We start from the raw sequence: 23269 nt of genomic DNA, 5'->3' as shown, positions 1-23269 counted from the left end.
TCCTTTTGCTGCTGTTGCAATAACTCCAAGGATTAAAGAGGATGTACAGTATGTACTTTCTCCTATTTTGGCACTCATTCCCATGGCTCTGCTTAGATACAGCTGGCGGAGCTGGGCATTAGGGAGCCTCCAGGGGACTCACAGCTGAATCTATCAGGTCCCCAGCAGCAGCTGTTATCCGAACCAACTGGGTTGAGCCCACAACAGCAAAGGAAGGGTGTGGTGCGAATGTGCAGGAAGAACAGCAGACAATCCTGTCTTTGCTCCAGAGAGTTTAAATCACCCCATCTGCATGTGGAGCATGGTGATTGTTCTGGAGAGAGTGGGAAGGGGAGGAGATGGTGTTTTTCCACAGTTATCAAGATAAACAGAGCGGCCAGTGCTGTCTGTGCAGCTGTTTCAGTGTGAGGATCAGCTGAATTACTTTATTTTTACTCAGTGGGAATCAACACCCCCCCTCCTTTCTGTTAGAGAAAAGGAGACTGGCTAACAAAATCACTTGATGATTTGAATTTTGCTGCCGAGTGGTGATAATTTATGGGACTGTCTGGACATATCCCTGCTTGGACATTTAATTAGTGAAAAGCCAGTCTAGAAGACAAAGCAGCTAAATAATCTGAGACAATCATTTGAAGATCTAGTAAAAAGAATGGGACAAGGAGGGCAGATAAAAGGAAAAACAAGGTGAAAAATTATTTCAAGACAAGAGAAATAAAGAGTTCTAGCACTCAAGATGAAGATGAAGGAAATGAAGAGAAATGGTTATTGCCTTCCTGCCTACATGCCAATTTTAGAGGTTGTACCATTGTGGCATACAGCTTGGAAGACCCAAAATATTGGCTATTCAGTAAGTCTAGCAAAGGCCCCTTTTGAGCCCTTCTCCTTAGTGGCATAACAACATGCACAGACATGGTCTTGTGAAAAATAATTATCAGGTAAGAACGGCTAATGAACATACATTGATCCTCGTGTACTTTGGAGTAAAGCCACACTAAAGTAACAATAATGGTACTTGTTTGTGGGCATTAACCTACAAGGATAAAGACATGGGAAAAGGAGGTAAAAACATTGAAGAGGCATCTATAAAGAAAATGAAGAAATAGTAAATAGTTTAACAGGCGCAAGAAAGGTGAATTCTAAGCCACTGAACCCTTAACAGTTTAGGAATAGGGGCACTAGGCATCTTTGAAGCTGTGATGAATGAGTGTGTAGGAAAGAGCTAATTTGAGTAGGACTGGTTAAGCTGTGTTTTGGAAACACATTAACTCTCTTACTTTACAGACATTTGACTGCTTTTCTCCCACTCTGATGGAAAACTGAAACTTTTTCCTTCAGTTTACTTGAGAAATAATTGACATATACATGGTATAAGTTCAGGATATACAATGCAGTATAAAGATTGGCTATAGTTTTACATTGTACACTTATTGACACAATGATTAGCTAATACCTCCATCACCTCACACAAGTACCACTTGTGTGTGTGTGTGTGTGTGTGTGTGTGTGTTGAGAATAGCAACTTCAAGTATATAATGGTTTTGTTTACTACAATTTCCATGCTATACACTAGCTTCCCAGAACTTTTTCATCTTGTAGCTGTAAGTTTGTATCCTTTAACCAACATCTTCCCATTTTCCCCACACCTCAGTGAATGGGCAACTGCTATTTTATTCTCTGTATGAGTTAGGCTTTCTGTTCCACATGTGAGAGCATACAGTATTTGTCTTTATCAGACACTGTTTTGTTGTTGTTGTTTGTTTGTTTTTAATGAGGGCAAAACATAGGGCTTCCAAATCAGGAAAGGTATAATGAACAATTGAAAAAGGCTATACAATAAGAAGATTAAAGGATTGTATGCTAAGACCCCATCTTTTAGTCACATTTTCTCTCCCTCCTACCTGCTTCCCACAAACATACCAGAAAACACCTGTGCCCTGTCTTACTACTGAATTTCTGGAATTCAGACACATGCTGTCCATGCAAAGGATTTAAATTATCTTCTTAGGTAATATGACCAGCCCAAGGAGGAAGACTAAAGAATCTGAAAGTTAGGTTTTCCTAACAGTTGATCCATTATTCATAGAACTGTATTCGTAGAACTTCCTGTTGATTTGTGGGTCCTTTCCTGATAACCTTCATAACCACCAGACATCTGAGGAAACTTATTTGAACATGAAGATTGAAAACTTAAAAAAAAAAAAAATCACTGTATCTTTCTAGATGAAGAAGATAGCATTAAAAAGGATATATTCAGGGTCTCCCTGGTGGCACAACGGGTTAGGACACAGCACTGCAAGCAAGCAGCAGCCGCTTCAGTGTATGTTCAATCCTGGGCCCGGAGGTGATCCACATGGTGTGCCAGACCTCTTCTGACTCGCCTGCTGTTTCCCTCAGCAATGTACTGCTCCCCACCCTGTCTCTGGTGAATCCTCTCACCACTCCTGCACCTCTGGTTTGTACCCCAGTTCTGTATGCATAAATAAATAAATCTTTAAAAAAAAAAAAAGGATATATTCAGAGAGTAAGAAGTATAATTGGAAATTCAAAATATTAAAGAAGAAATCAAAAACTTGGTAGACAGCACATATGATAAAGCTGAGAAATTCTTACAGAACATGGAATAAAATGACAAAACATGACATAGCAAAATACAAGCAAGGAGAGAAGGAGCTCCAATATTCAAAATTAGGCGTTTCATGAAGAGATTAGAAAAGACTCAGAAAAAGAAGTCCATAAAAATAATTTAAGGAAATTTACCAAAATTGAGTAGGTGGGTTTCCAGATTGCAAGGGTCTTCTGAGTGTCTGGTCCCGTGAAACAAAAGACACCCACATCATAGCTTATTATGAAATTTCAGAGTAGTAAAAATATAGAGAAAATCTAAATGTGTCCAGACAGAGTGTAGTAGAGTTTTTTTTGTTTGTTTGTTTTAAAAAGAGAAAACCAAGCCCTCCCTGGTGGCACAGCGGGTTAAAACACAGCACTGAAAAGCTAAAGCCACTTCCGCATGAGTTCGATCCCCGCCTGCCCTGGAGGAGATCCACATGGCAAGGCAGACCTCTCCTGACCCGCCCGCTGCTCCCCTCAGCAGTGTACTTCGTCGATCTGCCTGTTTCTGCACCCCACTCTGTCTCTGGTGAATCCTCTCACCCTCTGCATCTCTGGCCTGTACCCCAGTTCTGTATGAATAAATAAATAAATCTTTAAAAAAAAAAAAAAGAGAAAACCAGGTCAGGTGTCATAATAAATTCTCACTAACAAACTTGATAGACAGTAAAATATGACCTTCAATGAACTACTTCCAATTTAAAATTCTGCACCTAGGCAAACTACAAATCAGAAATAAAGGTAAGCAAAAGTAAGTTCAAAGTCTTAAAATTGTTATCTCCCTGTTAGCATTTCTTAGGAAGCTATTGGGAGATGCGCTCCACCAAGATGAAGGAGTAGCCCAAGAAAGTAGACAGTGTAAGATACAAAATAGGACGTTTAGCACAGAAAACAGAGCAAAAGAGTCCCCAGAATGCTAGGAAAGCAGACCTCAAAATAACAGCTTGTGCCAGGTTTACAGGACCACCTGACTTGATTAAAACTACCTAGGAGTCTTCTTCAGGAAGGGGAGAGTAATAGAAATATCTGATGTGTCATGTGTTTTGAGAGGACCTTAGTTCAAGTTAAGGGAGAGTTGGGAAGGAAGATGTAAATTTGTTTTATGCTCATATAAAGCCAAGCACATCAAAAATCAAGATTATTTTTAATTGGGAGGAGGGTATTTTGCAGGAAAGACAAGTATTCCATATATTAGTTCTGAATATTTATATAATCATAAATAAAACACTGAATATTGATTCAGCCAAAGCTTCAAGACACTCTAAATTGGGTTGGGGAATAGGAAAGAATTCATGTAGAATAGTGAGAACTAGCTATTGTTTTCATAACAGTAGTCTGACGAATTAGCCTAAAACCAAAAAATCAAGAAAAGCACTAGGTAGCATTAGAAGCATGATAAATATAGATCTGAAATAAATCCTAAAAGAGTCCATTATAACAGATGAAAATGGTTACTTTGGAGTGGGGGGAGGGGAGGAAATGGAGCATGGGGTGAATATTTTTCATAATAAACCTTAAAGGCTTTTTGACTTTTTGAATTATGTGTATGTAAGACTTTTAAAACATAACAGAAAAAGAAACAATAGTTAAGCCAGTTTTGTTTTAATAAGAAGGTCAGATACCATAGCCTAACAGTGACTGTTAAAAATATAGGAGAATATTTTATTATTAAAAATAAATTCTCTTTTGTGAAGGAAATATGTATTTTACTTCATTACATTCCTTTCAAGTTTTTCTTTTCTCAAATATATGAGACCAGTACAAAGTTAACATTTTCTTTCTGATCACTGGTTTAGCAGGAATGCTATAGACCACTCAAGTTTAAGTCATGAAGGGTTAAACTCACAAGAAGCTTTGAGGAAACAGAAAAAAAATGTCCTCATCAAACTCCTTCACCTCCCAGCCTTCTTGCTACTCTAGCAGAAATTTGGATTGGGGATAGACTTCGAAACTGAACTTCAGTAGTGCATAGGACACCCAGCACAGAAGGTGTGGGTGTGGGGAAATACCATTTCAAATGATTGGGCAGACTGACCCCTGTCTGCTTAGCTCCTACCCTAAGCTGTAGACTCTGCAGAGCCCCCTAAACAGTGCCACTCGAAGCAACTGGGCGTTTTCTTTTCTAATTTGCTCGTGTTAAAGTTTTAACACATTGACATATTTTAGCAGCAAAATCTCGTATGCCACTAGTGCTCAAATTAGTAATCCTTCATGCTACCTGGGAAATGAGTTCAGGATTCATGCACTCCACATCCATATTTTTTGCATTTCCTGTCTGTTGGAGGTGACCATTCTTATAAAGTTTTCTGTGATTTTTATTATTATTACTTACCTTGACTTCTCTGCTGCTGGTTGGTAGCTTATGTACATAGTTAAGCCAACGCTGAGTAAATGTCTGTCTCATTTTTTCCCCTTCTTCCTCTGATCCATTCCCTAGTTACAAGTCCAGAACTTCCCAGAGGGATTAGGAAAAAGCTTCTGTGAGCATTGAGTCAGTCTATGGGTAGTAGGTAGCAAATGTGCGACCTTTCTGATACGGGCTTGTTTTCTCCAAATACATTTCAGTTAGTTCTCTAAGGAACTATATTATTGCCTTAAAGAACATAAGTTTCTTTACATAGCTCATAAGGAATACTAAGACACTGATGGACTTAACGTTCTGCCAGGCTTTGAAATATCCAGCCTGGCTGTATGAGGGTGTGGGTGTTGGCTTTCCATGCAAGGAGACAATGCATGCAAAGGCTAGCAAATGGGATATGGTCAGAAGCTGGTAGCTTTTCTTTTCACTCCAGGGCTAGTTTCTCAGGGGTATGAAGTAAAGATTTGTGATTTCCTCACTCACTGTGCCCTCTTTATTACCCTCTTGGTTTTGGTGCTCAGTTTTCACTTCTGTTGTTCTGACTTTCTTGAGTAATTCCTGTCTAATTTCTCAGTGTTAAATGTTTACATTCTTAGAAGGATTTTTAGATATTTCTTTGGGGAAAGGTGAATTCTTTCTTCTGTTTGCATGTCTTCTTGTATATAATGTCCTACTCTAGAAGGAAAAAAGTAAAAGTTTCCTCCAGTCTTTAAAACTCTAAGTTACAATAAGTGACATAGCCATAGGTCAAAAAAAAAAAAAAGAGAGAGAGAGAGAGATTTTACCTACCCTGATCTGAAAGCCAGCTTGCTATAGGCCATAGTCACCAAATGAGTTCTTACAGATTCATAGGGAAACTAACAAATTTAATTTTCTTCTGCTTTTTCTCTAGTGCACAATTCCATTAGACTCATTTGTCTACATTCTCAGAAATGCACAGCCTATTGGATAAACTGAAGAAGATAATGAAAATAATGTAGCCACTTTAAAGACAAAACAAGTGAAATTCTCCCCTCCCCTTCTCCTACCCAGCCTTCCCCCCACCCCCCACACCCCCCCACCCCACCCCAGCCATCCTGGGCTAGGGGAAAAGTTAATGAGAAAATGCAAATGTTGAACTTTTGGTAATTTAGTTCTATTTCTTAAAATATACTTTGTGTTGGTTTCAAATGTTTTATTGAGTAATAAAATTGGTTAACAGTATTCCCACATGGGGATTTGTTCACATTAGCACATAACAGAGAAGAAAGAATTGGTTTATTCATATTCATGCTCTCCTCTCTCCCCTCCTCACTCTCCCTCCTCCTGTCCTCCCTGGCATGTACCTCCCCTTATCCCTGGCTCTCTTTTTTTCCTCCCTCCTCTCCTTAATTCATTTTTTATTTTATATCTTCCTTTTCCCATCTTGTATCTCCATATCCCCTGAAAATTACAACTTGAAAGGAAGAAAAGACAAAAAACAGAACTAACCCATGAAATAAATATTTCTACCCATGAAGTTTTAACCAGTTCCTCCTTCCAGATCTTAGGAAGCCTACTTAATTGGATGCTTGCCTACATTCTACTAAATATCTATAATAGTACTGTGTCTATACCTCAGATTCAGAATCATTTACACTCTGTCCATGCTTTTAGCCTAAGCTAATTATGCTTTCCCATTTGACCCTACTTTTATTCTGCAGGGAGAGGTTTTATAACTGTTTATCCTTTCAATTTAACAAGATTGTATATAAAGTTTATGCTGAATAGATCACCTTTTAAATTCATTATCTGTCTCTTGACCTGAAACATAAATTCCTTCAGGAAGAGATTTTATCTGTATTGTACATAGCAACCATTACTGTCATGTAATAAACACTCAGCTAAAATTTGTTGGGTGAGTCAGTGATCACTGGGCTAGGGGAGGCAAATATTTCTTTAAGCCATGTTTGTGTGTATTTTTAAAGCAAGATCAATTCAAAGCGATGACTTTCAAGTTCATGTTGCTAAATGTGGTGTTTTAAGATAAGCTGTCATTGTGAATAAGTTAAGAAGCATTTGTTCTCCTCACCACTATGACCCTTATGGAGCCTGAGCCAGTAAACTTCAGGAAATTGGTCCAATCTAATGCATTGTGAACCTCCAATTAGAACCTATGTCTTTCCTTCAACTCAGTCTGCCAAAAGTCATACAGTTTGGTATGTCTTAGTCTTGCCTTCTAAATTGCACTGTAAATTTCTCTGATGATCCTTTTTGCCCTTTCTTTTTGATACATTCCTCACAGTGCTTAGCACAATTTCTTGTACCTATAAGTGTTTATTAAATCTCAATTAACAGCATATTTTACCCTGATAACTTACAAGGGCTATTGACTAATAAATGTGCAAGTAGGAAATGGAAATGAATTAAATAAATTTTATCTATTTCTCTCAGTTTCATATGAATTATATAAATATTATGCTTAGTTTATTGTAACCCTAATTCCAAATATAATTTCACATAAGATGAAGACTTACTATTATGGCAAGTTTCAGTTTCTGGATGTTTGGGGGTAAGGAATAAAGCCTACTCTTCACAGTTTATATTCTTCCCACAAAAAAAAAAAAAACACAGCTTTTAGAAATTTGGTGTTGGAATGACTTTGGTTTGATGCTTTAGTAATTATTTACCCACCTTATGCCCTCTGTATACATGATTACATATTGCTTCAATTTTTTCTGAAAAATCCCTGTTTTGTGTGCCCTTGGGGATATATAGTGAGGGGCTGGGGCTTGATTGCTCACCCTGCAGGGCAAACGCTCAGGTGGCGCTAGAACACTAGCCTCTGCTCTGGCTAACTCCAGACAGTGTTTAACCTTTCAATAATTCTTCCTCTCTCAAATAAGCAAATGCTGCTGAGGCCCTAGCTGAAGTCAGTAGAGGAGAATCTATAGCTCCACAGATCAGCCAGAGGGAAGGTTTTCTAAGAGTAACAAATCTTTTCTCTTGCAACATGCTTTTTCTAGAAGCTTTTTGTCATTCTGGCAGTAAACTGTTTTCCCCTTGCTGCCTTAGCAACAAGACCTGAAGTCACTTCCCGCTCTATTCTGTGGTCTGATTTTAAGAGCACTAACAGATATACCTAGGCCTAGAAGAAAATATCAGATTGGGGAAGCCCACAGACATTACCTGTTCCTTAAGTTAGAGAATTATTTTTTTACCTTATTAGTAACTCCTTGAAAGGGTCAAATAGGAAATCTTGGAAATGGTGAATCTTGGAAACCCCACAAGTCCTTAATAAATGCTGTAGCTAAAGTTCTTGTCAGGGAACTGCCTCTGACAACATGAGAGAACAATTTTTTTTCTCAGGGTTCTCTATGGCTACCTCAGTGGAAGAGTCTAAATGTTAATGATTCCTTTATGTGTACCAATATCCAGTTAACTCTAGCTTTCTCAAGAGTTTTTGTTTACCCCAAGAATATGAAGTTCAATTTGAGTATAAAACTTTGTTTACCAAAGAATTAAATTAAGATAGATTTTGGTTTTAGTCGATCCCTTGTGAGTTCATTTGAATAGTGAATTCAGTATTATCTTGTAGATCCTGTTCAGTACAGAAGTTAGGTGATCACCTGGAGGCAAAGGTTATGCATTAACTATACCCATAAGTAGGTGTGTGATATTCCAGAACTGAAGACTTGAGGGATTTACTTAAAGGGGGAATGTGCAATTTACTGATTTTATATATTTTCTTTTGTACGCTAAAGATGTATTAAATGTGACCTAGAAATTAAACATACTCCCAAGAAATTATGGAAACATAAGTTCAGATTAGAAATCTGTACCTCCATAGAACAGGCAGACACTGTATCTGTAGGTCATAGTATGATGCAGCCTCTCTGTAAGAAATTGCTATGTTTCTTAATAAATTAAAACTCCAAGGCTTACACTAAAAAGAAGTGTTTCAGTGAGAAATTCTTTTGTTAGACTAAATATGAGCTAAAGATCCTACCTGGATTCCTCATGCCTAGTTAAATCATGCCATTTTAAATAGTTTTTTTTTTTTTCTTCTTCTAATAGGGACTTAAAGCAGAAGAGACCATAGAGCCAGATAATCCACATTCAGAAAGAAACTCCTTTCTGAGGAAGGATGAGATCCGAACCTATGTTCATGAAGTCTGCCCTTCCTCATGGATACATCACCCTAGACACACAGTTAGGATTACTCTCTCAGACACCAACATTCTCAGAGGCCAAACCAGAAAATTCTGCATCCAACAATCTAGGCTTTGAATTTCTAAGTAATGATATCTTAGTCTACAAAGCACTGCTTTAGGCCCTTGAAATACTTACCTCATTTCATTATCCTTTGTTTGTGTATTGACCTCATTTTAGAGAAAAGGAAACAAAGGTTTAAAACTTTTTCCCCCCTAGGTGACACCACTCCTTTCAGTGGTCAGGCTGGGCATGGTTTTCTAGACCCCATCAGTGCCTTTCAGCTTCTGCGTGTTATCCTAGGAAGACTTAGGTTTCATTTTGTTAAAGAAAAGAGAATCTCTTCACTCACAATACTATAAACCCTATAAACTTCTTCATTGAAACATCTATTCAGAACCATGTTCAGAATCCATTTTTTGTGAGAGATTAGAAGACAGCTAACATGGGGAAGGGAGGAGAGACTTGGAAACAGACTGTTACATGAGAGCTCATGTGGACAGCATTCATCCTCATCAGAAATGGCCAATCTGTTGCCTAGCTGCCTTCCTCAGCACTGTTTAAGTTTTAATTATCTTCCAACTGTCTGAGCTGCTGTTGAGGACCTCAGAGAGAACAAAGGAGAACTGGTGTATTTTTCAGCGGTGCTCTTCTCCGCACACTGATGAAGTTACTAGCTGCCACTGCCCTTATTATCAGGTTAAATCAGGAGTCTGACTGTGTATTGGAGAGCTGATGGTGAAAGGGAAAAAAATTAATCTGAAGTATTACCTCTTTTTCAGAATCCTTTGTGGTAGAGAAAATGTGGCATCTATAGCTCCTGTTTAAGTGTTGTGAACCAGAAGCAAAATTTGCTTTGTTTTTTCAAAAAAAAGTTTGGAAAAAAATAGAGAGAGCACTCTCTCATTCCCTATCCCATGGATTTTCAATAACATAGGAAATAATATCTTCTCTTCTGCCTCTGAGATGGTCCATCCTCACCCATTAAGGAAAACTGCTCAGGGTCAGATGGTGCCTGTGCTGCCTCCTGCCCTTTGGGCATTGCTCATGCATCAAGCTCTCTTCTCCTGGTGCCTGTGCTGCACCCCCTCCCCCCAACCACCCCAGGCATTGCTCATGCCTCAGGCTCTCCTCTTCTGCACTGGCCAGGCCCTCTGAGGGCTTCATGTGCAGCTCCAGGTAGCTCGGAAGCTGGAGAATTCACTGAAGCCTATTTCTAGTCCAGCTCTTCAATAAAGGAAAGATCTCCCTATGCTAGAGACATGGAGCATGGCTTCTTTTTTATGACATTGTTACTATTTTTTAAATGTGTATTTGAATAAGGACTTTGTACCATTTGTGTAAATCATGCTATAATTTTATGGAGACTTAGAAAGTATTGTAGAACCGAATAATTAAACTTGTTATGAGCATTACATATAGCAGGCTAATCAAGAAGTGTGATGTACAGTGGTGAATTGCTAATTTGACCTCAGGATTATGCAGCAGAGATAACATTATCTTCATTTATATAGAACTTTTTATCTGGAGGCACCTCTCAGTGCTTCTCCAACCTTATATATTATCTTGTTTGTTATCACAAACACTATCATTAAGGTTGTAAAATGTATTCCAGTACAGTTTTTTTTTTTATTTTATTTTCAGTTTCATATAATTGGGGGACAAAAGAGGGAAGGAAGATTGCCTTTTTCTATGTTCCCTTCTTGATACTGGCACTAGGGTAAAATCTTGGAAATGATGGCTAACTAAAATAGGGGAGCCTTAATCCATATAACGTTTTAAAAAGAAAGGGAGGAAGGGAGCTTCGCCACATCCCCTTAGGTCAGCAGGACTATTAGCTTTAATAAATGACAGAGGGGAAAGGCCTTGTTAGCACTTCCAGGCTCCTCTACCTCTAACACTGTTAGGAAGGCATTCTCCCCTTTGGTAGAGATTTGACCTTGGGAGCAGGAAAATGATCTGATCAGATTCCACCAAACCACATTCCCTCCATCCCCTGCAGGGCTGCAGACAGCAGCACTCAGGCCATCACGATCATGTGCGGTTGAAAATGCTATGCTGGTTGAGTTCCTGTGGGTTTAAGAAAATGGACAAAATTAGATTCAGACCAAGGTGCCAGGCTTAACACACCCTTTCCCTTCCAGAAAGCACTAGCGAGAGTGTCACTGCCAGTAGTAAAGGACAACAGTCTGTTCTACCCAGACCGTTGAGGACTTATTTTACATGAACTCTACCTACCCACCCATCCAAACCCAGTGAAATTGGTGCCTTCTGTCTACTCTGAGTCCTCAGAAAACAGATCTGGGCCAACCTCCTGCTGAACCGGAGGGCTGTGGGGCATACAGCCACACAGGAAGAATGGCGTCCCCTGCAGTGGGTATGTGGACAGAGAACCGCCAGTGGGGAGACAACTCTTACGTTGGTTATGGAGATGAGGCATCAGCTCATGTCAAGGAGCAGATGGCTAAACGAGGGGTGCAGGGAATGCTGTGAGATTCAGGTTTGAAGAAACAGGAGGGAAAATAACCCTTGATGGAGAAATCCCAAATATAGTCTCTTTAATGTGAATTTTTCAGATCGGCATTTGCATCATACAGTTAGCTCAAAGCTATGAGAAATGTTAAGGAAATTAGTGAATTAGTGAACTGCTGTCAACTCAGAAATGAAATCATATCCTCTAAGCTGAAGGTTGTTTTACCTAGTCGATGAAGAATATGACTAAAACCTTGCCCAGCCTGTCCTGCCCTAATTGATATCTGTTTGTTTAATATGCCCCAGCCTACAGAGCACATAGTTCACAATTGGGAGAGTGTAATCAGCCAATTGAGTTATTTTTTTCTGGTTTTTCCTTTGAACTACAGTAATGGAGTGTAGCACATTCCCCAGGGAATTGTGTGATTCTCAGATGGGTGAGCCTGCCTGTTCGTTAACCTGTGAACCATCAGGCCCCTTTGGAGAGTGAAAGGAGCAAGTTGCTCCAAGGTTAATGCTTGCTGGTCGGAGGTGAAGCCACCAGGGAGGTGCAGGGGGTGAGCAGGCCGACACGCTCAAGACCCGCCCGTGAGACTGCACTGTGCAGATGTCACGTCGGTGTGGCCAGGAAGGAGACTGCAGAGCAGGTTGGGTTCCTTCTGCAGATCAGTTCCTCTGGTCAGGAGAATTCCCAGCAGTCAAGGGGGCGGGAGGGTGCTGGCATAGTATATGGGGTTAACTTCCTAATGAGGATTTACAAGTGATAGTAAAATATAAGGAACGGAGTAGTTTTCCGCAGTTTCTGTGGATTTTTCTTTTAAACAAGAAAGCAATATTGATTTCATGCATCTGTCTCCACTGGCTGAAATCGTTTACTAAGTTGGAAAGCATTTGATTTGAGAGTGTTTGTGCACTGTGCGCAGGAGGATAGAAGCTGTTAGTCTCATGGACCTACACTCATATGCAGAGGTTGAGTGGAATAGTACCTGAGTTGATTTTCTAGGTAAATCAGATTGAAGTTCTACTTAATTCTTTGGAAAGTAACATTTCCCTAAATTTGCTGTAATTCTTCTAGACTCTCTTAGAGCTGGCCTCAGAAGCAGGTACAGGGTCTAAAGTCAAGTTCAGAGTCTTTTAACCTACCAGAGTACATTGTGTGTTTACAAAATGTATTCTGTTATCTTTGGGTTGGATGTGATAGAAGCTCATTTTCCTCAATGAATTTTCTTTCCTTTGTACCCCCAGGTATATTCGAATAGTTGGAACTCACAACACAGTGAACAAGATTTTTCACATTGTAGCTTTTGAATGCATGTTTACAAACAAAACCTTCACTCTCGAGAAGGGGCTGATAGGTAAGTATTACAATTACATTTTTGTTTATATGCATAGATATTATATCTTCAGATATTTTGTTATTCCATTAACTTGTCTCAATCCACCTCCTAATCAGCTCTAAGAATTCTGGTTGATTTGAATGCTTTTAATTGAGTGACATAGGCTTATATTTTTAGAAGTAGTCAAAATATTAGTTCCAGTAACCTCAAAAGAATATAAATATACTAGTAGTTAAGAATTGAAAATATTCTAAGGATTCATTCAGATTTTCTATGTAGAAGTATTTGTAATGGTCATGAAAAAAAAACTTCAATGGAAGAAAGATCAGGAAGGAAGTCTGTAAAATATTGATCCAATGTCCATGCTTTCCAGCCATTGCAGATATTATGTAGCTATTATGGCCTTTGATTTGATATGAATGGTTGCTCAGCTAGGAGAGATTCTTCTTTTCATGGACACATTGGTCCTTATTTGCCCTGTTTAAGTTCATCTTATGAAAATGCATGCGTATAACTTATGGAAGACCAGAATAACTGAGTTATCATTATGACAATCAAGTTATCTTGTGGATATTTCTAAGTTTGGTTTAGTTGTTTCTGGCTATTTTCTGTTGTATTTTATTTTTGTTTCAGGTATATTTATTCTTGTAGTGTATGCAGTCCACTCTGAATCTTTGCAGTCTAGATATCACAAGTGGTTTTCCCCAATAAGTCTGATTATTTCCTCTTTTTATCATACCCACAGGTTTGCACTTATTACCTACAAAGTTCGGTTTGAATAATCAGATCCTTGAATCAGTCCCTTTTTACTGCAACTTTTTTTTGAAACAGGACAGGACTGTGTATGTTCAATTGAGGGGACAAGATGTCCCTGCCTTGGTGCACCTAAAATAGAATTCATTGTCTGTCCAAAGGGACTTATTTCTCCTCCCCTTCTTAGATCTAGCCCAGTCTGGGAAATATAGCTTATGGACACAGGCCCTAAAAACATGGTGGTGACTAGACTAAAAAGAATGTTTATGTATTCTTTGAATGATCGTTAAGTCCAAATTTTCCAAGTACCTGTTGTGTCCTAATGTAATTCTTTAATTACAAAATTTAGAAGAGTATCACTAATAAAATAGCAGGAGAGAAATTACTCTGTTAACTCAATTAAAATAAGTACTTTGGTTTTAACTTTATTATGAATGTAATTTTTAATATCAAAGGTAAAATTTAATAATTTTGGTGCTTTTAAGTAATTTGAAAGTTAATAATTCTGAAGCATTAACTGATATGATCAAGACTTTTAATTCTGGGTTGCATAGAATTATAGTGATAAAGGGTTGTGGGGAAAACGATCGTTTTCACCTGCAGCTCGTGTTCATCTAGACTGTAGTCCTGGCTGTGTGACTGTGTAGCTCCTCACTGAGAAGGATCCTAGAAACTAAGCCACCTTTACAGTCCCACAATAGGTAGCACATGAGTGCTCATTTCCACCGAGAACATGCCTTTCGAACTTTCCACGTACAAGGCACCATGTGCTTAAACCGTAGTTATAAAAGACACAGGCCTATCTGGCATCAGCCATCAGCAGCTGTTACAGGTACAACGTCAGGAGATGGTGGTGAGGAAGGGGGCTGTTGGTCTGCATGTTTTGTCTAGGCTGAAGTAATCAGCATTCCCAAAGACCAGAGCAGTCTTAGGCTTGTCAGGTGATGAAAGAAGATTGCAGAGCTGGAAGAAGTGTTTTTGGTGTTCGGTCAAACACACTTCTTCCTCCATTTCTATTCTGTGATGCTCACAAATTTGAGCACAGAGAGCACTGCAGTCATGTGCCTGTCATCATCCCTCAACAGGCTGGGAGCAGTTGTCCAGGTAGGCAGAGCTGTGTGTGCACTTGCCAATAGGTGATCTGTGGTGGGATCCCATCTTACCACCTTTCCCAGCTCAGAGCACCCCCCATGCTGGGCAGACAAGCAGGTATGAGAGTCATGAGGGAGTGCAGGGGTATTTCATTATTCTTTGACATGGCAGCTTAGTTTCAAGGAATGTTTGAAATAGTAATGGCCAGATTTCCATGTTGATGACTCCAGGTGCACTTTGGCTACACACAGGCCTCAGCCAGCTGCCCTTGCCTGCAGGGACTTCCAGGATAGAAGTGGTCTTCCAGTGACGCACAGTAGATGTCAGGATCACCTGGAGTTATTTTCAAATTGCAGCTGCCTACTCTTTACCCCTTCTGCTATCCTGTGAAATAGGTACTCCTCCCTTGAGAAGTACCAACACAAACTCCAGGTTTTCATGGGGGAAAGAAAAAAGTAGAACTAAAATAATGTTATCATAAATAATTGGTGGGGTATCAAACCCTACTTTTTGTTTTGTGATTCAGTTTTCTTCATGGTTCAGGCTACTCTAATTAGAGCAGTTATTCTTAGAGGCCTTAAAAATCATTTTCAGAGTATTTGCATTGTTTTTTAAAATCAGATTTTAATGTTAGTACTTAAAGTGTATAATGATGCCAGAAAAAAAAAAACATAAATAAATGTAACTGCATCAGCTTTATAAGATTTTCGTCTTCTTTTCCCAACAAGGGGCTTTTCTGCTCATTTTTATTGGCAGGATGTGATTCTCCACGCTGCTTCCTTGTACAGATTCATGGGGAAGCTTTGGAGCTATGTGGGTTTGTAGGGCCATGGGGATAGCCCCCCGACCACACACACGAGCTTCCACACAGCATTTCTCCCACCATGGCTGCTGAGGCCTCCACAGCCCCTTCTCCTTTAGAGGCTGTGTCTGGATCATGCTGGGATATACACTCATCCCGGAAAGTCAGTCTGTGGTGCAGTGGTCGCCTCTGTGTTAAGGGTCATTTGTAGGAAACTCTGACCTGTCTTACCAGTGAGGCATGGAGAGAATAATTAGAGTAGATGTGACTGCTTTCCTATAAGCAGTCAACCTCTTAAAGATGTGTTTTCCTTGGCGCTCCACTCTCAGGTAACTACAGGGCATTCTCCTGTTCCTCATAAAAATCGGCAAATAGTTCTTTTCCTTTAATCGTGTGTTTAACTTCACTTCTTTGAAACTCTACTAGTTGTTCAAGTACAGAAAATAGTCTCATCACCCAGCTTAAAGAACTAGTTTACCTATCTGTGCTACCTCCTTCCTCCCCACAGATTAAAATTTGTAGATAATCGCAGACATTTTATCTTTTTACCCATAAATATTTCAGTGTGTATCTCTAAAAGTAAGCCCTTTGTGCTGTAGCCATCATCATCAAATTACTACAATACCTCAGAATTGAGAACTGTAACTCCTTACAAATGTTAAATATCCAGTCAGTATTCAAAGGTCTCTCTAATAAGATCAATCAGAAGTGAGTTTATGTTTCTGAAAGTAGTTTATAGGAATTCCAATAAGGTCCATAGTGTCAATAGAGAATTACAATTCTTAAATGTCTTTAAGTCTGTAGAGTCCTTTCCACAAGTCCAAATCAGTCTTTTCATTGCTCTTTTTCCACTTCTTTCTCTAATTACAATTTTTTTAATTGAAGAAACTAGATTTTTGTCCTGTAGAATTTCTAACAGCCTGGATTTGGGTGATGAGTCCTCTGGTGACATTAGCATATTTCTTTGTTATGCTTGTTTCTTGTGAGTTAGCTCAGATACTGATTCCAGTTTTTGTTCTGTTATGTTATGGGATTGCTCTGTGGGTGTGATCTATGTCTGTCAAGAAGCTTAGAACATCTCTGGTTTCATCTCCTTACAGTTACTCACATTTATTCATGATTTATTTCCTTTTCAAAATTTGGGATTGCCAAGTGGTTTTATTTTAATTCTTTCATTCCTTCTAGTTAAATTATTGGAAACAGAAAGATTCCCTCCTTACTTGTTTGGTAATGCTGAGATTATAAGCCCAGGAATATTTACCAGTTTTCAAACTTAGGAGGTTATTATAACCTAGCATCTTTCAAAAGTGATCAGTGAGGTTTCCTTGTGAGCTTATTTTCCTGATTGGAGACAGGGAAGAGGTGGGAAGAGAGGAGTTTATATCATTTTTAACTTGTAAAATTAAACAAACTTGTACATTTCCTGATTCCTTGAAGTTAAAGTTATTGATTCAAATTGTCCCCTTCTTAGGCCTCTTCATTTTGGCTCATGAGTCCTTTTGCCATGACCTTGGTATTTCTCAAGTAGTTCCTTGATTTCTGGCATAGCAAGATATACCAGGGGGATCATACTTTATATTCCATGCCCCTAATGACAGGGGGATCATCCTGTATATTTCATGCTCCTAATGAAATGGAATTAACCATTTCATCAAGAAACCTTGGTTCCCTGTAATGGTAAACACTTGAAAAATTCAGTCTAAACACTGTAAGTAGTCTTTGCTACTGAGTTGATTACTGTTTCAAAGCCTAAGCCTCTTCCAAGGACAGAACTAGGAGATACACACACACATATCTATACATGTCCATACATATTTATTTACCATATACTTAAAAGGTAAATTGTACCTTGAATGTAATACTAGCACTAATTAAAATTCAGTACACAAATTCTTTGTTCTTTGATATTTCATCTCCTTTTCTCCATATTGCCATTGACATAGCACGATAATTCATTTGCTTATCCCCAGAACATACAGAACAGTTTCAGAATTACAGAGCCAATACTACCATGAGCCACAGGATTTCTGAAAATAGTTTAAGATAATTGTAATTTGGGTTCCTTAAGGTACATCCCATTATAGATGTACATTAAAATTACTATGTATTAAAGTCATTTGAAATAATTCATTTGAAGTAGTGATCATGCCACCATTTCAGCATAGATTCATTTGTTCAGTTTTCACTTTTATTATTTAGGGACTGACTTCTAGAGTTTTTGTTTCACAACACCATAAAATATATACATGTTTACAAAATCAAATTTACTAAAACTATCTTTAGAGACAACAGCTTCTGTTTTTGCCTTCTCTATTCCTGTAGGCAGTCTCTCCCCTTTAATATTCTTGGCTATCCTTTTAAGAAATGGAAAATAAGTAAATGTATATATGATTTATAATTAATTCCTAACATTCTTAAGTAATTGAAGGCATACTATATGTTATACATTCTTCACCTTGCCTTTTTCCTACCTAATTCTTATCCTAGAGCTGGGTCTGTAGAAAATGATATATTCCTTTTATAACTACAAGGTACTCATTAGTGCAGATGTACTGTTTATTCAACCAGTTCTCTATTGATGAACCATTTGGGTGTTTTCAGTCTTCTGTTACAAGTTGCGCTATTGCCTTGTATAGAAGTCTTTATCTTTGCTAATATGTCTTTGGGATAGATTCCTAGAAGCAGGATTACATGGTCCAAGGGCAAATGCACATACGACTTTGCTATATTGCCAAATTCACCTCCATGGTGATCGCACCAATTTTAAATTCTCATTGGCAATGTATGAGAATGAACATTTCCCCACAGCTTTGCCAGCGGAACATATCTTTGCCAGTTTGATAGGTGAGAAATGATATCTCAGTGCAGTTTTAACTGCATTTCTCTTATGAGAGAAATTGAGCATGTTTTCATATGTTTAAGGGTCATTTACATTTCTTTTTCTTTTTTAAATAGCTCTCCTCTCCTTCTGAGTCTTGTTGATGAATAGAGAATATGCTTTTTAGTAAGACTTGGGGGAGTAGTAAGCACTTTACACTGATAATAGAGTACCTGGTTTCCCTTCTTAAGGTCTCCTGGTTCTTATGGAAAACATGAGCTCTCTTGTAAGCTCCATCCTTATCCTTCTCAACCTCTGCTTAAGAGAAAATAAGTAAACTTGGAACTCTAAGCTCAACTTTCAGTCTAAAGTCTACCAACTTTAGATCATTAAATGTTACTTCCATGTCTGCCAACATGGGTCACAATAAACACCAGCGGCTTTTTGGTTCTAGTTCCTTGTTAGTAATTGTTGCAGGAAACCAAAATAGGCTGCAAAAGCACAGGAACTCTGTCGCCAAAGCTCTGGGAACTTTCATTTCTACTGCCACCATGGAACTGCATGTTGAGCAGAAGCACTGGAGCAATGCTCGCCTGCTTCTGTACTGCTATAGGGTAAACAGAAGCCAAGAGAAGCGTCTTCATCCTTCCAACATTATGCCAGTCTCTTCTGTTGGCAGAATCTCACCAAAAACCAAGCTGTCAAGCTTTAGAAAATGTAATTTATAGAATTTTAGCCTTTGAGAGGCCGCATAGAGCAAGGGAGGGAATGGAGCTGAAAACTGACAGACAGGGTCCTGGAGCAAATATAGAGAAACAGTCAGTGTAAAAGGGGCTCCGGAAACTTACCATCCTATCCGAAGTAGCTGGGTAGCACTTGGCAAGACATAGAAATATGTGGAACAGAGAACAGCAAAGACTCAAGCATAGTGTGGGAAAAGATTGAACAATTGAGCTGTTTAAAATGACCCAATGAATTTTCTTGCCTAGTAAGATAAAGTATCATGAAGAACTGTGCTAGGATTTAATTAACAATAGGAAGCCTTACAAAAATGCTAATTTACATGGCAACAAAAATGGCTTGACAGTCCCCTTAGAAGAGCTAGACACATAGGTGGTCGGTCTACAGTTGCTCCTGTCATTTAAAAGTGTTTTGAAGTTTTAATAGTGCATTTTAAATTCTTTCAAAGTTCTCGGGAAAGTAAATAGAGTTGGAAATCTGAGCTGTGAAGGACCTTCGGCATCCACTGAACCAGGGATATAACTTCTGTGCTTTGTAACAACGTTTAAAAAGTGTCTCTCTGAAAAAAAGTGTCTCTCTGGAGCTGAGAGACAGCGGACTGCAAATGCAGAGAGACAGTGTAATCCGGGAGTTCGCTGGGGGTGAGAGTATGAGAATGTGGCAAAGAAGCAGACTTATTCAAGAAACAGAAGGAACCATATTGCAGATAATTTTCTAAAATAATGCAGATAATTTTCTAAAATAGTACCACTGAGTCTGTAGTAGTTTAGACCACGAGACTGTGCTTTCTCCAGCCAGTTTCACTATCCAGGTATTAAGGCTGGTTCTAATTGTCAATGAAGCTTAACTCCTTTCTCTACTGTAAATTACTTGGCATTGAGCAGACATTTATTAAGAGGCTTCCAAGTGTATCTTAGGCACTGGGAATAGAAAGGTGCACAGGTGTAGTTTCTGCTTTGGAGGATTATATGAGCTAACGGAGGAGAACGACACTTAAACAAAAGGTGACAACCCAGTAATAGAACTCATGTATTGGGACATTTTAGCAGCTACTACAGGACCACTGGATCAGAACACCTGACCTGAGTTGAGGGTTGGTCCAAGAAGGCCTCCCAGTGGAGCTGATGAATGGGCCAGTTCTTAAAGAAACAAAGGCAGTGGAAGGCCAGGGAGAATTATGCAAAATGGTCAGTACCCATTAAATCTACCTTGTGTCTGGGACTGGGATTTAGGGAAGAAGTTAGAATTATTTGTAGTCTCTTGCTCTCCCCTTGTTATATATTAAACATTATTTTCTCATAACATCTTACAGTTTTATAAAAAATTAAGATAGATATCCCATAGTAATGTATATAGAATGTAATGCAGTTTGTTTGTTTCCTACCCTGGAAACCCATGCTCTCAAACAAGACTGGGCTACAGTTCTTATGTTGGGGAGAAGCTGAAGGGAGATGATTTATAAGTGACTTCCTCACAGTCATTCCAGTTTCTTGGTTTGGGTGAGGTCATTTATGTACATAAAAACTTTACTACTCTTTATATTTTTTTCCCCCTGAGAATAAAGACTACCTGAAAAAGTTTTTATTACTGTTATTTGACAGAATCTACTCCAATATTTTACAAGTTAGAAATTTTTCAACACTGTATTTTTCTTGGTATAGCAGGAAAATAATGGGATATGTGTGTATGTGTGTTCAACTAAATGTAGTTGCGCACATTATATAGTTTGTTTATAAATGGGATGTCTTGAAGCACATTATACAATATCACTTTCTCATAAATCATGGTCTGCCTTAAACTAGCATTATGTAGACCCACATTGTAAAGGACCAGATGTTTCTCTGGCACTGACTGTGAAGGGTATTCTGCAACCAAAAAAAGGCCAATGTAGAGAGAGAGCTTTTTCAGGCTTTTTTACACTTGTAGACTACTCCATTGAATAGAGGTGCTGTAATTGATCTGATTAGGTATTTCCAATTTTGTTACTATGAGTAGCATTCTAAAGTGATATATTTTTTTAAATAGCTAAGTTCAATCAGAAGTAGTACCCATAAAGACTAAAACAAAAAGATACCCATTATCACCCTCAAGTTGGCAACATAACTTGCAGGGCATAATTTACACTTCCGTTGAAAGTGTAAGACCCTGTTTCAAAGTTCAGGAAAAACTGCCCTACAAGTTGCTTTGATATAGCTTCTTTCCTTTCTTTTGCATTCTTTCAACTTAGCATGGTGTTTCTATTTGTGTAGTGTCATTCTAGGTAAAAATATATTAAACTATTAAATTATTGGCATGAATGTCACTAATATATGTGTATGTATTTAGTCTTATGAGAACAGTGGTAATTGTGCACAAAATGAAATTGTTTTTTTATTTCTTCCATCTATATTCTCACAATAATCTGAACCATTGACTTACTGATGAGCAGGGGAGGATTAAAGGGGAAAGGAACCATAGGTTGCCCTATCTTATTATTTTCCGCCTAAGTACTTGGCTAGTACAGAGAAATAACAAGAGTGAAAAAGGGCATGACAGAGCTTCTTGTAACATCATTGGCTTTTCTACCTTGGAAGCAAGTACTGGGTTGAAGGTAATGTGGTGTCTCTCCAGGATGTGAGCAGTCCCACTTACTCTCACAGTCACAATGCTGTTACCTTGTCCTTGCTTGGTGGGGCATTGACATACTGTGCTCATGGAGCTCATGGACACTAGAAAGTGGGGCCAAGGAGCTAATCTACATGGCACAGTAGACCTTGCCTGTCTCACCGCTGCTCCCCTTAGAAGTGTATTTTCAGTGGATCTGCCAGTTCTTTCTGCTCCCCACTGTCTCTGGTGAATCTTCTTACACCCTGCCCCCATACCTCTGGCCTACACCCCAGCTCTTGTGTGCATAAATAAATAAATCTTTAAAAAAAATAAATCCAGGGCCCTCCCTGGTGGCGCAGCGGGTTAAAGCACAGCACTGAGAATCTAAAGCCGCTTCCTCATGAGTTCAATTCCCGCCTGCCCCGGAGGTGATCACCTGGTGTGGCAGACCTCTCCTGACCCGCCCACTGCTCCCTTCAGCAGTGTACTTCGTCGATCTGCCTGTTCTGCTCCCCACTCTGTCTCTGGTGAAGACTCTCACTGCCCCTGAGCCTCTGGCCTGTACCCCAGTTCTGTATGCACAAATAAATAAATCTTTAAAAAAATAATAAAAAATAAATCCAAACTGCAGATACATATTTAATCAACCTCCTGTGTACAGTCTTGCCTCAGTATCCCACCAGTTTTTATTTAAACATAAGTTCAAAGATAAGATTATTAGGAATTTTAAGACATGGACAGTGGAATTTTAAGGCAAGGACTGGTGTGAGTTCCTGCAGGGCCTGTCTGAAAGCATTGTTTGCATGCCCATGAAGTTGTCCCTCATTACTACTGCTACTTAACATTGCTTTGGAACTTTTAGTGGTGGGAATCAGGGAGGAAATCTGAACAAGAAACAGGTATAATAGGTAGTGGAGAAAAGAAATCATAAATGATAGTTTGCAGATACAATAATATATGCAGAGAAATGAACTGAAAATTATAAAACACCTAAGAACTCCCAAGAAATGTAGCCAGATACCATAATATGTACAAAAATCAATAGTTTTGTCAAACACCTGCAATGACCAGTTAGAAAATATAGTGGTGGGGTATTGCATTCATAACAGCAATAAAAACTATAAAACTGGCCCTCCCTGCTGGCGCAGCAGGTTAAAGCACAGCACTGAGAATCTAAAGCCACTTCCGCATGAGTTCGATTCCCGCCTGCCCCGGAGGTGACCACATGGCGGCAGACCTCTCCTGACCCGCCCGCTGCTCCCCTCAGCAGTGTATTTCGTCGATCTGCCTGTTCTGTTCCCCACTCTGTCTCTGGTGAAGCCTCTCACCGCCCCTGAGCCTCTGGCCTGTACCCCAGTTCTGTATGCACAAATAAATAAATCTTTAAAAAAAAATACTATAAAACACCTACTATCTATCTATGAGCCTTGATTCTCCTTTATGCATCGTCCATTCCTAGCATAATGCCAGGGATCCCCCATTTCACCATTAGAATCCTTATGCTATTAGAGTGGGGTATATGTGAGGAGCAA

At 39.0% G+C, this 23269-nt stretch overlaps 1 protein-coding gene across 1 annotated transcript in view; it reads left to right on the top strand.

The window, feature by feature from the left end:
• BTBD9 (BTB (POZ) domain containing 9) overlaps window positions 1-23269 on the top strand; it is a 391756-nt gene that overhangs the window by 239098 nt on the left and 129389 nt on the right. The window contains exon 7 of the mRNA XM_004673441.2: window positions 12854-12963. Within this exon, the coding sequence (XP_004673498.1) occupies window positions 12854-12963 (110 nt within the window). The remainder of the gene's footprint in view (window positions 1-12853; window positions 12964-23269) is intronic.

The sequence above is a fragment of the Condylura cristata genome, unplaced genomic scaffold, assembly GCF_000260355.1.
Source record: "Condylura cristata isolate star-nosed mole 26May11 unplaced genomic scaffold, ConCri1.0 scaffold00001, whole genome shotgun sequence".
NCBI lineage: Eukaryota > Metazoa > Chordata > Mammalia > Eulipotyphla > Talpidae > Condylura > Condylura cristata.
This window is presented reverse-complemented; position numbering and strand designations above follow the sequence as displayed.